The 15,187-nt window shown below is 46.3% G+C and overlaps 1 protein-coding gene across 4 annotated transcripts in view; it reads left to right on the top strand.

Moving 5' to 3' along the window:
• Positions 1-15,187, top strand: part of PPP1R13B (protein phosphatase 1 regulatory subunit 13B) — a 65,521-nt gene that overhangs the window by 14,363 nt on the left and 35,971 nt on the right. For all 4 annotated transcript variants that reach the window (XM_029950252.1, XM_029950248.1, XM_029950249.1 and 1 more), the window contains exons 3-4: positions 9,947-10,066; positions 15,086-15,162. In XM_029950252.1, coding sequence (XP_029806112.1) covers positions 9,947-10,066; positions 15,086-15,162 — 197 coding nt within the window. The remainder of the gene's footprint in view (positions 1-9,946; positions 10,067-15,085; positions 15,163-15,187) is intronic.

The following is a 15,187-nucleotide window of genomic DNA, read 5'->3' on the forward strand; positions in this document are numbered from 1 at the left end:
AGATGGGATGTGACTTGAGCCTTATCTGTGCCGTCTGAAATGAGCCGGGAGAGTAAGTGCAGCTCTTAGATGAGGTTTTTCTAGGTCTCACCACTGACCCAGCGAGGGCTCTGTGTGCCCTGAGCGTTACAGGGTTTTGTTGGGTGTGTGCTGCCTCATTCACCTTCTTTTTCCCTGTGATACTTTAAGGCAGAAACATTATTATGTTCTCTGTGTATAAAACCCTTAAACAGTAGGCCTGCCATAAATATTTACTGACTTGTGAAGAGCAAGTGCAGCTGACCCTTGAACACAGCCCAGGTTTGAACTGTGCGGATCCACTTATATGTGGATTCTTTTCAATGAATATATTGGAAAAGTTTTGGAGCTTTATAACAGTTTGGAAAAACTCACAGATGAACCACATAGCCTGGAAATACAAAAAAAAAAAAAAAAGAAAGAAAACGTTAGGTATTATTATAAGATCACAGTATATAATACCTGTAACATAAAATATTTGTTAATTGATTAAGTAAGCCTTCTGTCTAACAATAGGCTATTATTAGTAGTTAAGTTTTGGAGGAGTCAAACGTTACACGTGAATTTTCAACTGCACAGGGGGTCGGTGCCCCTGACCTCTGTGTCATTCAAGAGTCCACTCTACTGGCTCTGACATTTAAGGACTTGGTCATCCAGCTGGGCAGAGAAGATCAGCATAAGTAGTACTGAATACAGAAAATTCTTCAAAATAATTTGGACTGTAAAGGAGAGGTTGAATGTTGAAACTATCCACTCAGCGAGGGAAGCGGTGTGAAGGAGGGCGAGAGGATTATGAATACAGCGTGCTCCGACGCCGGCTGGGGGACTGGTGTTGAGAGCGAGTAGGCAGCAGGGAAGAGACTAGAAGTAGGTCTCACAAAGACCTTCAGGGCCGGTGAAGGAGGGTAACCTTTCTTGCGGTATGAAAAAAGAGGTGACTGGGGTATGGATGAGTCCGTGTGGGAAAGTAAGAGAATGACCCATTGGAACATGTTGAGTCTGAGGTGATCACGGGACAGCATTCAAATGGAAGTGTTGAAAGGTACTTAGGGACAGTCCCTGACGCCTTCCACTTTTGCTCAGTAGCTCCGTTGAGCTGTACTTCACACACCGTACAGTCACCCATTAAGAGTGTGCAACTCCAGGGTTTTAGTGCACTCAGAGCTGTGCGGCCATCACCACAATCAAAGAACATTTTATCACTGCAAAAAAGAAACTTCCTATCCATTAGCAATCATTCCCTAGTCCCTTCCTACCCGCTCTGGTCTTAGCTTCCCCCTAATCTCCTTTGTCTCTCTAGATTTTCCTATTCTGGATATTTCATATACATGTAACCATACAATATGTAGTCCCTCTTGACTGGCTTTCATAGGGCATGATGGTTTCAAGGTTCATTCGTGCTGACTTGGTATCAGTACTTCATTCCCATATGTTGCTGAATAATACTCCATTGGGTGGATCTTATTTACCCATTGATCAGTTGATGGGCACTTGAGTTGTTTCCACTTTTTAGCTATCATGAGTAACGAACGCTACTATGAACATTTGTGTACAAGTGTTTGTGTGCACATATGTTTTCACTTCTCTTAGGGATATACCTAGGAGTAGAATTGCTGGGTGGTGACTGTTTAACTCATTGAAGAATTGCCAGACTTCTCGAAAGCAAACATTTTACATTCTCAGCATCAGTCTATTCCAGTTACTCCACATGCTTGCCCACACTTGATGTTATGTATATGATTCTAGCCATCCTAGTGGGTGTGAGCGGTATCTTGTTGTGGTTTTGATTTGCATTTCCCTAATGGCTAATGATGTTGAGCATCTTTTCATGTCCTCGTTGGCCATTTGCCTACCTTTACAGAAATGTCTATTTAAAAGTTGATACTTTTTTGAGAGAGAGTGTGAGCATGGGAGGGGCAGAGGGAGAGAGAGAATCTCAAGCAGGCACCATGCTATTATCCCAGAGCCTGACGTGGGTCTTGGTCTCACAAACTGTGAGATCATGACCTGAGCCGAAACCAAGAGTCAGATGCTTAACGGACTGATGCCCCCAGAGAAGTGTGTGTTTTGTTTTGTTATTTATTTTAATTTTTTAATTTAAATGTTTGTTTATTTTTGAGAGAGACAGAGCATGAGTGGGGGAGGGGCAGAGAGAGGGAGACACAGAGTCCAAAGCAGGCTCCAGGCTCTGAGCTGTTAGCATTGAGTCCGATGCAGGGCTTGAATCCAAGAATCATGAGCTCATGACCTAAGCTGAAGGTAGACGCTTAACCAACTGAGCCACCCAGGTGCCCCATGTTTTTTAAATTTTGAGAGAGAGACAGAATGTGAGCAGGGTATGGGTAGAGAGAGGGAGAGAGAAAGATGCTCAACTGACTGAGCTACCCTGACAACCTGAGAAATAGTCTATTTAGAGCCTTTGCTTATTTTTTAATTGAGTTGTCTTTTATCATTGAGTTATAAGAGTTCTCTTTTTTAAATTGAAGTATAATTGACATATATGTAACATTAGTTTCATGTTTATCTAATGATTTGATATTTGTATATATTGTGCAATGGTCACTACAGTAAGCCTAGTTAACATCTGTCACCACATAGTTGCAAAAATATTTTTCTTGTGATGAGAACTTTTTTTTTTAAATGTATATTTATTTTGAGAGAGATGCTGAGCACGAGTCAGGGAGGGGCAGAGAGAGGGGGAGAGAATCCCAAGCAGGCTTCATGCTGTCAGTGCAGAGTCTGACATGGGACTCGATCTCACGAACTGTGAGGTCATGACCTGAACCAAAATCAAGAGTCAGACGCTTAACTGCCACAGCCACTTAGGTGCTCTGGGAAGAGAACTTTTAAGATCTATTCTTGGGGTGCCTGGGTGGCTCAGTCGGTTAAGCCTCCGACTTCGGCTCAGGTCAGATCTCACATTCATGGGTTCGAGCCCTGCGTCAGGCTCTGTGCTGACAGCTAGCTCAGAGCCTGGAGCCTGCTTCCGGTCCTGTGTCTCCCTCTCTCTGCCCCTCCCCCATCATGCTCTGTCTCTCTCTGTACCAAAAATAAATAAAACATTAAAAAAATTAAAAAAAATCTATTCTTTTAGCAACTTTCAAAAATGCAGTACAATATTAACTACAATCACCATGCTATCTATACATTACATCCCCACTAAGAGTTCTTTATATATTCTAGACACAAGTTTCTTATCAGGTATGTGATGCTTAAGTATTTTCTTCCAAAGTCTTGTGCTTTTAATGTTCTCTTTAGAATTCAGAGCAAAGATGGGGCACCTGGGTGGCTCAGTCTGTTGGGCATCCACCTGTGGCTCAGGTCATGATCTCACGGTTCATGATGGGTTTGGGCCCTGCATTGGGCTCTGTACTGAATGTTTACTCAGAGTCTGGAGCCTGCTTCGGATTCTGTGTCTCCTTTCTCTGCCCCTCCTTTGTTCACGCTCTGTCTCACTCTGTCTCTCATAAATAAATAAATGTAGGGGCGCCTGGGTGGCTCAGTCAGTTGAGTGTCTGACTTTGGCTCAGGTCATGATCTTGGGGGTCCATGAGTTCAAGCCCCACATTGGGCTCTGTGCTGACAAATCAGAGCCTGGAGCCTGCTTCAGATTCTGTGTCTTCCTCTCTCTCTGCCCCTTCCATGCTCATACTCGGTCTCTCTCTCTCAAAAATAAACATTTAAAATTTTTTTTAAAAATAAATGTAAATAATTTTTTTTTTTAATTCAGAGCAAAGATTTCAGGGCACATTGAGAGGAACTTGACTTTGATGAATGTTGGACTGTTACTAAACCAGAGGAGGTCAGGTTCTCAGTTACCAGTCTGATAACAGTGACAGGAGGGGATAGATAAATAATTATAGTTTGTTAGGGGATTGGTGTTAGAGCCTGATCTTTCTTCGCCAGCCTCTTAGCATTCTTGTTCTTTGTTACTTGTTATCACTCCTAATTCCTTACCTCCTTCTCCTTTTCTTTTACCTGGTCTGGGAGGGAATAGACTTTTTCTGTAAGTATTGTTGCCCCAAAAGGCCTCTGGCCACTTGAGAATGCTAATCTCCTTTCTCTTGGTGCTATCCTGTCTTAGGCCCGTCTGAAATCATCAGGAATGAGGACTGACATGTCAGCAGAGGGTCACAGCAGAGGGTCACCACGTGCTGTATTTGCCATGGCTTCTGTATGTGTTAGTCTCATTGTCTAGAACAGTCCCTAGCACCTGCCCCCCTTTGCTTGGCTAACCTCTATTCATTCTTTGCCTCTCCTCCCTTCCTTGAAGCTCAGCGGGTGTTTAAGTGCCCCTCCTCTGGGATCCAGGACTGTCAGAGTTATTTACCAGAACGTAAGACAGTAGCTTTCCTGCAGCGCTCTCATTGGGTGAAGTTCCTGAAGGCAGGAACTTGTCTGTTCACTGTCATCTCTTCTTAATAAACTCTTATTAAATCATTGAGTAAAACAGACTAGCGTCTGAAGAGAGCTTTTCTAGTGGGTAAGATTCAGAGGAGGGGGTCACTTAGAGCAGCCGTTCTCAGTCTTCTCTACCCTCGAGAAACCCTTAGGGTAATTTCCAGGTTTCAGAGAATCCTTCCATAAAAATGATTGCACTTACAACTCATGGCGTGCTAGCGTGATCGGTCCGTCGTTGGTAGACTGGTCCAGTGTAGTTTTCAGCGCCTCTGAGAGGAGAGTGTTTCTCTGCGGATCCATACGTCCCAGCCTGGTGGGCTTGGATGCCGGACGTTCATCGTCTTCCAGCTCTGAGGCTGAGCTCTGAGACCGAGGTGTCGGCAGGCTTGGTCTTTCCTGAGGCCTCTCTCCTTGGCTTACAGACGTCATGTCTTACAGATGTTCACGTCTGTGTCCTGATCTCTTCTACCTCTGAGGTCACCAGTCATATTGGATCCGGCCCACCCCACTGACCTCGTTTTTACTTGCTGCCTCCTTAAAGATCCAGTCTCTGAAGGGTTTTATTCTGAGGTTCTGCAAAGAGTTCAACATATGAGTTAGTGGGGGGGACACAGCTCAGCCTGTCACGGTCTGTTCATTTGGCAGCTTACTAGCCGGCTGTACTTGTGTCCCCCCCCCCCCCCCCCCCCCCCCCCCCGCCCCAGGGGCTGCTCTATTACAGGTCAGGACTGTAGGTAGAACCTTCAGCGTTTCCTTCTGTTAAATTTCCTACTTGATTTTATTTTTTGCTTTATCCAAGAATGTTGTAAGTCTTAGCATAGATTTCCAGCATGGAGGCTGATGAGGTATGTGGTACATCCTATATATGCAGGGTAGTTCCGTTTTCACTTTCAAACAAAAATGATGTTTTTTTTAGTTAGCTTTTAGTGTATTTTTAAAAGTCAGTGAAACTTAATTTCTTGAAAGTAATCTTTTTGTTGAAATTAAACAAAAAAAAATTTTTAGTGTTTATTTTTGAGAGAGACGGAGCATGAGCAGGGGAGGGATGGGGGGGCGGGGAGACACGGAATCTGACTCCAGGCTGAGCCATCAACCCAGAGCCTGACGTGGGGCTCCAACTCCTAAACTGCTAGATCATGACCTGAGCCCAAGTTGGATGCTTAACCGACTGAGCCACCCAGGCACCCCTGAAATTTTTAATTCAGAAAGGGAAACAATAAATTTGTTAAGTGACTGACTTAAGACAAAATTGGATTTAATTTTTATAAAGTTATGCTCAGACTTGGTAGATTTAAATAAAGGTTGTCAAGGCAACATTATTACTTTCCTGTGGCTTTTCTCTGGTAACTGTTGACAAGTCTGTCTTCCTTTCATTCAGTAAACATTTATTGAGCATGAAAAATAAAGATTGTGAATTTATTTTAATTAATGTAAAAAACATGAAAACTTATGAATAATGATGGTTAGTAAAGTGACTAAAACTGAAGCTGCTAACCCCATAAGCCAAAGCAGTATGAATAAAATACGGCCTAAGACACAGTTCTGTGCAAAACTGAGGGACGTGATCAGGCTTCAGATAGGCCTCACCATTGTGAAATTACAACACATGTGTTTTTAAAAATCTTTTATATAGACCTGTATACAAAACAAGTTACTTTCAAAACTAAAAATGTATACTGATATTTACTTCTTTTTTTAATGTTTTATTTATTTTTGAGACAGTGCAAGTTGGGGAGGGGCAGGGAGACAGGGACAGAGGATCTGAAGCCGCTCCGTGCTGACGGCAGCAAGCACAGATTTCGTTTTCAGCTGAGCTGAAACCGCTTCCGTCCTTGCCCTGACACTTCAGGAACAGGACAGAACTTGCCTGCATGCAGAGAAGGCACGTTAGCAGCACAAGCACAGCCTTAGTCACATTGCTTGGATGGCAGGACTTCTTTCCTTCTAAAAATCTAGAACTGGGACACCTGGGTGGGTCAGTTGGTTAAGCCTCTGACTCTCGATTTTGGCTCAGGTCATGATCTCACGGTTCATGGGTTTGAGCCCCACTTTGGGCTCTGTGCTGACAGTGTGGAACCTTCTTGTGATTCTCTCTCTCCCCCTCTCTCTGTCTCTCCCCTGCTCACGCTCCCTTGCTCTTTCAAAATTAAATAAACTGAAAAAAAAAGAAAGAAAGAAATCTAGAACTTTCCTCCGGCAGAGCAGTAAATCACGCTGCGAATGTATGATTGGACTGCAGCCTGCAGATTCTTGCTTTGTCACCAAGTCCATTTCTCAGGGTGAGTGGATTTGTGGAAGGGTCTCTCCCTCAACCATACGCTTGGGTTCGAGGTAGACGACACCACTCAGTGTCGCCTCGGCACTCTCCAGGGCCGCTGCCTGGGAGCCCCCGTCTTGCTGATGGCCTGCCTTCCTTCCAGGCACAAGCGGCACTGGGAACATCACTGTTTGAAAGTGTACAGTTGAGGGTGTTTAGGACATTCACGGTGCCGCGTAGCTGTCACAAAGCCTGCCTCTCCCTTCCTTCTCCCTCAGCCGCTGGCCCCTGCTTAGTGTAACCCCCGGCTCTGTGTGTCGGACTCCTCCAGGCACTTCACATAAACCCGGTCATGTGATACGTGCTTTTTTAGTCTGGCTTCTTTTACTTAGCATGATAATTGCAGGGTTCATCCATGTCGTAGTATGTTTCAGTACTTAATTCAATTTCTTGGCTTAATAATATCCATTGTGTGATAGACCACATTTTATTTCTCCATTGAGCAGGTGATGGACATTTGGGTTCTTTCCTCTTTCGGGCTGTGATAATGCTTGCTGCGAACATCCCTGTGCAGGTGTTGCTGCGGGCATATGTTTTCATTTCTCGGGAATATAGGCCTAGGTTTAGAATTTCTCTTATCTCACACCTTGTCTTCAGAAATTCCCACTTGGGGCTTCCAGAAATATCTTTAAAACACAAACACGAATAAAAGATAGAACTGAAAGGCATAATTAATAATTAAGCAAGAAATTACCAAAAAATTTCACAATACAACTCACTTTTCACCTTCATAAACCACATTTGTTATGTTGGTAACAGAAATGAGTGGGGGGTGGGGACAGATCCTGAGGTCTGCAGCTCTTTAGAATGAAAAATACCCACCAGTTTCCTGTTGCAGCGGTGGAGGTTATAATAGGTCCTAGGGATCGTCATCAGCATGGGAGGAAATGTTGGGGGAGATGTTTCTGGATAAAGAGGCTCGTCAGCCTGCAGTCCCCCCCGCCATGCAGTGCAGTACTCACCACCTGCCCACTACTTGTTTGAGAATCGGTGGTAGTTGGGATGTTTGGAGGGGGGACGCGGCATCTACCACCTCAGCTAAGTCAAGGGCAGCATCACGGTGGTCTGTCCTGGTGACGGCACGCACCCCGGTATGATGAGAAGGTGCGCCCCACCTCTGTGGAGCCCTCCCCCAGACCCATCACCTCATTGTAGCCATGGGAAAACATTAGACAAGCTAGAATTAGGGACATTCTACCAAATACCTGGCCAGAACTCCTCAGAACTGTCAAGGTCATGAAAAAAACAGGGAAGTATCAAACTATCAGAGACCAGCAGAGACCCAGAGTTTAAGACAAGTAAATGCAATTGTAGTTTTCTGGTTCAGTTCTTGGAACAGAAAGAAGACACTAGAGGAAAAACTGGTGGAATGCAGATAAAGCTTGGATTTTAATTAACAGTCATGTACCAGTGTAAATTTCTTAGCTTTGAGATACTATAGTTAAGATGTTAGCATTAGGTGAAACTGGGTGGAGGGTGTACCAGAACTGTGTACTGTCTTGGCTACTGTTGTAGAGGTCTAAGGTCATTCTAAGATGAAAGTTATTTTGGGGATGCCTGGGAGGTTCAGTTGGTTAAGCGTCTGACATCGACTTAGGTCATTATCTCGAGGTTTGTGAGTTTGAGCCCTGTGTCGGGCTCACTGCTGTAAGCATGGAGCCCAATTCAGATCCTCTGTCCCTCTCTTTGCCTCTCTTTCTCTCAAAAATAAACATTAAAAAATAGTTATTTTTAAATACTATGTCAATTTAAAAAATCTGCAAGGTACAAAGGAATAGATTGAGATTTATATCATCTCTGTGGTGATTTAAAAATCCTTGAAGAACACAACATGCTTGAAAAAAATGGAGAGACAGAGCCATGTTCGTGCACTAGAGGACTCAGTTTACAAAGATTTCAGGTCTCCCCAGATTTTACTTGTAAATAAATTACTGTGATTATAGTCAAAAGCCTGCCTTTAAAAAAAGAACTTGACCAGCAGCTCCTTTTAAATATTTGTGAGCGCAAAGGGCCGAGCAACGCCTAGACGGTGTTAAAGATGAGCCCCTGAGGGGCTGGTCCGAGCTGCCGGGAAAGCACAGCCGTGAAGCCTGGGACAGCGGCGCGGAGGCAGAGTGACAGCCCACCCGCTAGAAGGGACCGGGGCACCAGGAGCCCTGAGACAGGTCAGAGGTGACGGTCCCGGCTCTAGGAGGAGGGGGGGGACTAGTAAGTAAATGATGTGGGGACAATCGATGACTAAAGTAGGAAAAGCAAAATCAGTTCCATATGGACAAAGAAAAACAATACTTTTTAATTTGTAGGAAAAAATAGAGAATATTCTTTTGACCTTGGAGTAGAGAGAATTTATTGTTCAAAAACCTCAGAATCAGAAAAGAGTGATAACTGCTTACATTAATTTTTACCTTTTGTATAACAAAAGGCACCAACAAAATTAAAAGACAAGCCTGTTTTCAATATATGTAATCAACTCAGGATCAGTATCCAGAACTTAAGCAGTTCTTCATATACCTAGGACGGCCGAGGGTTCTCTTGTGCCTTTTTTTTTTCTTCTGTTTCTACACATGACGCAGTTCTAAGAAAACTAGGATTATAAACGTGAGAAATGGTACCTTGTAAGTTTAACAAACATGTGAGTGCTCTTCTCCAGTAACTGGTGTCGATATTGTATTAGGATTTTATTTTGAGCTTTTTTCTTTAATACTTGACATGCATCAGTACATTTAATTCTGTAGAATGTATTTTTTATTATCAGCTTGGTAGTTTTTGGTCTCTGCTGGCCAGCATTCACAGTAATGGCACCTGATTGGCCAAGATGGGCGCTGTCCATCCGGCGCGGATCTGACGGCCACACACAGCATTCTAGTGAATGGCCACGCTGGGCCAGTTTGTTAACGTGTTTCTTCGAAGGCCGGAAGGCACACTGCTTCCTGACATGGTAAATAAGATTTATACAGGGCAGCTTGCAGTGTTCCCTATTTAATGTTGCAGAATCGCTTTTATGTACACTTCTTGTGCTTAGGTGTTACCTAGATTATTTCCCATTCATACGCCTGCTTTCACCTCCTTAAAATTAAAATTTAGTGCTTATAATATCCTTGAATTCTAATATATATGTGTATATTTATCTAAACCTATTTTTATTTATTTTTTTGTTTTTGGCTGAAGTCATTTTGTTTCTGGAATAAGTAAGATGTGGTTTTTTTCTAGAGCGTCCCATACCCTTTGATCACATGATGTATGACCATCTTCAGAAGTGGGGGCCACGCAGGGAAGAAGTGAAATTTTTCCTTCGACATGAGGATTCCCCAACCGAGAGCAGTGAGCAAGGTAGATAAGTGCTTTGTCCGTTTGTTAGTTCCTGCCGGAAAAGTTAATGTAAGTAAAATAGGAATAAATGTTAAATTATTCACATGCTTTGTTTTCCCTTCACTCACAAGCAGGGAGAGGGAAAGGTGGCATCTCGCTTTCTTTGACCTCTGTTCCTGCGGTTTTCGGTCGCTCCACACCTCGCGGCAGGGCCTTAGGTCAGCCAGGTAACGGATTCGGACGTGTGGGGGGTCCTGCTGTTTAAAGAAACTGTTGACAAACACCAGATGCATCAAATATCTAGATCTTAAGAACAAGTGAAACCATGAAAAGATTAGAAAAATTCTGAGAAATAGATTTGGGTTTTTTTTTTAATTTTTAGGGTGAACAGGACTTTTCTAAGTATAACAGTAGGTGGTAAAAGACTGGTAAACTCAATTACTGAAAAAATAAGAACCACCCCACCCCCAAAACTGTCAGAGTGGCAATAACCACCCTAAGTTAAGTCAAAAGACAAATTATAAGCTGGGAAACAGCATTTATAGTTCATAAACTTTTCTAAAATCGATTAAGGAAAACCCGTTTAAGAAAAGGGGAAATCTACAAAGACACAGGTCACAGAAAAGCAAATCCGCGTGGCCCTAGGGTGTGGAGAGATGCTCAGCCTCACTGCTCACAAAAGACGTGCTGGCGAAGACAGCGTTTGGTCCCGGCGCAGGCAGCGGGAGAAGTGGCGCTGTGCCGTGCTGGGGGGCTGCCGGCCGGCAGCTCAGCGGTGTCTGTGACGCCTAGCGGAGCCCCTGGCCTCTCACCCAGCGGTGTCGCTTCTCAGAACTCCTCCTGAAGCTGTGCCTGCACACCGCGCGGTACCGCACACACAGTGTGCCCGTGGGGCCCAGCGGCGGGGGCGGGGGGGGGGGGGGGGGGGGGGGGGGGGGGGGGGGGGGGGGGGGGGGGGGGGGGGGGGGGGGAAGGCCTGCGGTGGGCATCAGTCAGGAAGCTGTGTGCCCCAACCTGATGGTGTAGACCGAGTCCTGAACAGGTGAGTGAGCTTAGTGCCGCAGCACGTGCACCGTGCAGGACCGAGTGTAATTCTGTGCGCCTGCCTTGGCCCGCCGCCGGTGACGTGTCTCTGGAAGCACAGTAAGACCCGGCGGCGTGGCTGGCCTTGGGGGGTGGCTGCGGGGGGTGGGGGGGTAGAGTGTTCATCGTACACCTGTTCGTTCCTTTTGAATTCTGAACCATGGCAATATGCTACCTATTTTTGAATCAGAATTTAAACAAAGTAAGAGAATCTTTTAAAAGCGTATATCCTGCACTTAAGAGACCCTTAGCCTGTCACCCAGCGGAGCTCCTAGACCACTTCTGCCGCCTCAGAAGGGACGCAGCAAAGGGGGTACAGAAAGTACCCTTTTGTACGAAGAATATTTCTTTATTGCGATTTATCCCCTTTTATTTGCATTTTATCAGAAAGGACATTCCGCTCCTAGGATGAGCTGCTAGCTACTTTAAAATCACGCTTGCACAGCTGTAAGTAGAGTTCCGGTGCTGTTGTTAACAATGCACCGTTAACTTCTGGGGTTTAGCCCGGCCGGAGCTGGTCATCTGGAGTCAGGAGGCCCGGGCCCAGGCCCAGCTCTTCATCCACTTTTACCGTAGGCAGGGCCTGCCTTTCTGCACAGAAGCCTCCCGAGAAGGAGGGCTGGACTGGCTGGCAGCTGCGGTGCTGTTCAGGTGCCGGGAACTATTTCAGCCCCTGCCCGAGCGCTCCGAGGGCGTGCACCCCTCTCGTACCGGCCACACTTAACTTAGAGGGTTTGTATTTTCCTTTGACTAGTACAGTGTGTGTACGCAAGCGTCAGTGTCCTGGGTGTAGGGTCAGGGGTAAGGTCTTGTTTTATTCTCACCTCGTGAAGTTCAGAGGTGGCAGGGTACTTGAGAGAACTGCTCGGTCATGAGGAAGGTGACGACGCTGGCCTCCCAGGGGACCTTCGTCATCACCACTACACGGTGCTGCTCAGCCTGGTGGTGCTGGCCCTGCAGGTGCCCCAGACAAGTAGGAGAGGACGCCGAGCTGCGTGGCGTGAGGGAGGCTGCTGTCAGCACAGGGCAGAGGGTTTAGAAAAGACAGACGAGGGCCGCTGAGGGGTGAGCAGGATGTGGGGGGAGAATGCAGACCCGGACAGGGAGGCCCCCAACAGGTGCGGGGCTGGGGGGTTCACATGGCGGCCCCGACCGTCTGGGGCCATCGGTCAGGACTGAAGAACCAAGTGCATCACAGCCTTCATGACTTTTCAGAACTTCCAGCAAAGTCCCCGCCTCCCTACTGGACACCCCTCAGCTTGGCGGAGATGGCGTTTGTGGCAGGACCCTACCCATCTCCTCAGCCTCCCTCCCTTCTGTCTCCGGTTCAGCCACACCCCTTCTTACGTCTTCATTGTCTGCTGGCCCTGCCAAGCCCCTCCCCGCACACGCTCTCCCCTCGGCCCAGCGAAGGGGATGGCAGGTACAACAGGGTGCTCTGTTCCCTGGTTTGTTCTTGTTCAAGGAGCTGCTCCTCCGGTTTAGACTCTAAGCAGCCAGAGCGAGGGTCCCAGGCTCACGTTTCCTCTCGCTTCCCACAGAGCGGAGTGCAAGGCAGTCGCCACTCACTGATTCTCCTTTAAAGGGATTAACATTTGTGGTTAAGCGTCCGACTCTTGATTTTGGCTCAGGTCTCGATCTCCCAGTTCGTGATTTCGAGCCCTATGTCAGCATGGAGCCTGGTTGGGATTCTCTCTCCCTGTCTCTCTGCCCCTCCCCTGCACTCTCACTGTTTCTCTCTCTCTCTCTCTCAAAACTAAACATTTGAAAAAAGGGATTACATTTGAGTATTTATTGTGTGGAACTACAAGGTACATAAGAAGTAAAAGACCTCGCTCACCACAATGGTAAGGAGTCTCGGGAATTGAGAAGGTGTCCACTTCCCGTCGCCTTGCCCGCGGTGTCAGGATGGCCGAGTGGGCTAAGGCGCCAGACCCCGTCGCCTTGCCCGCCTGGGGAGACAGGCCTGGGATGGGAAGTAACTAGGTGAAGGCCGGATGCAGAGCACCACCTCGAGCCCGGAGCCGGTGCACTGGAGTTGGGAGTGAGGCTGCTCGTTTAGCAAGTGACTTCCCGTCCCTGTGCCCGTCTCCTCGCCTGCAGGGTGCGTGGGGCTGCGACGGGGTGAGCGAGGTGCACCTCGCCCAAGTGCTCACCACCTGTCGTCTCTTACCATTCATTATTCTCGGACTCTAAATTGCAGGGTCATCAGGTTTCTTTACCATCAAAGATTACTTGGTATAATTTTAATGTGTGTTTTATAGTATTCTAACTTCTTGATAGTTTGTTGTTTGGAAGAGGCAGAAATTATGGAATATTAAAATTAACCTGAACACGTTATTCCTGCTTCTGGGAACCTCTCTAGGTCCCAGGAAGTGGCCGTCGGACACCATGTGCCAGCGTGCTTGTGTGCCGTGCTGGGAGTATTTGGTTAGCCTCTTGTTGAATTTCTGCTTCCCTCAGGACCCTTTTTCAGATATTCTGTTCCTTGTCCTGCATCTTTTCCCATCAGATGCGCTATATATTTATGTACTTTTATATCTCTGCTGTGTAAATAGGAAGAGTAACTGATTTCTGCTCCCCTAAGAACCTGTCTTTGCCCCCTTGGGGCCAGGATCACTGTCTTTGGGGACGCATGCTTTAAGGTGAAGCAAGCCACACTTACATTATGGCATTTTTCTTCAAAATTTTCAAAGCAATAGGAAAGAAATTGAACAAAAATTTTTTTTCTTCTTTTTTTTAACCTGGGGTTTATGTGCCTTTGAAGTCATGGGTTTCAAGCATTGAGGCAGCTCTGGGGGTGGTTGATTCTCTGCCAGCGGGCGGGCCACCGGCCAGGTGGGCGGGGCAGGCATGGGACACACCAGCGACCTTGGTCTCTGCGGCTTCAGCGTGACCACATGCATGATTGTGCACCGTGCTTCATTTTGTTTAAGAAACCAAAACTCGACAGGGCAGGGGCACCTGGGTGGCTCAGTGGTTCAGTGCCCGACTCTTGATTTCAGCTCAGGTCATGGTCCCAGGGTTGTGGATTGAGCCCTGTGTCGGGCTCCATGCTGAGTGTGGAGCCTGCTGGAGCCCGCTTGGGATTCATTCATTCTCATTCTTACTTTCATTCTCTCGCTCTACCTGGTCCTGGCCCTCTCCCCCCTCTCCAGGCACTCTCTGTCTCTCTAAAATAAAAAAAAAAAATTATTTAAAAAATATGACAGGACATACAATTTCTTCAGTTTAAATTTGAGGCCTTTTGGGGGAAACATTTTTTTTATTTATTTTTGAGAGAGAGAGAGAGAAACAGAGGGCGAGCAGGGGAGGGGCAGACCGAGAGGGAGACAGTATCCAAAGCAGGCTCCAGGCTCTGAGCTGTCAGCACAGAGCCTGAGGCGGGGCTCGAACACACGAACCGCGAGATCATGCCCTGAACCGAAGTTGGATGTCCAACTGACTGAGCCACCCAGCTGCCCCAGAACATTTGAATTTTTATGGAATAAAGGAAAAGTCTAAAGCCTGCCTGATTGGTGTTAGTGCCCCGTGTCAGTGGGGACCCTGCCAGTGAAGGCCAGTTCTGTGCATCAGTGTTTTTACTAGTGGATGTTCAGTTCTATTTTAGTCCCTGCTAAAATATAAAAGTCCTTAAAAATGTGTAATAAAAATTAGTTGTGATAAAATACATATAACATCAAACTTCCCATCTTGATCATTTTAAAGTGTTAAAAATCTTTCGATTATAAGTCAATTTCAAGATTCTGAAATAGAGAAAAAAATTGCATGTAAACAACTTCATAAAAATCAGGAAAATAATTATAAAGCATCTTTCCAGCTGTTTTCAGCGTGGAATTGTTCAGCCTGCTAGCTCACACTTGTGTTCACTGAATACTGACATAAGGGAAGAAGGGGTGGGAAGGCGCCGTCGCACCAACATGTCTGTGAGTGAGTGTGGCCTTGTCGTGTCTCTAGGTGCCCGGCAGACCCGAGAGCAGAAGGCTCCGAGAAACGCCGCGAACGTGCCTGTGGAGCAGCGCGCGGAAAACGGCGTAAGTAGTAGTGAGTCCGATCAAG

The sequence above is a fragment of the Suricata suricatta genome, chromosome 9 (assembly GCF_006229205.1).
Source record: "Suricata suricatta isolate VVHF042 chromosome 9, meerkat_22Aug2017_6uvM2_HiC, whole genome shotgun sequence".
NCBI classification, from domain to species: domain Eukaryota; kingdom Metazoa; phylum Chordata; class Mammalia; order Carnivora; family Herpestidae; genus Suricata; species Suricata suricatta.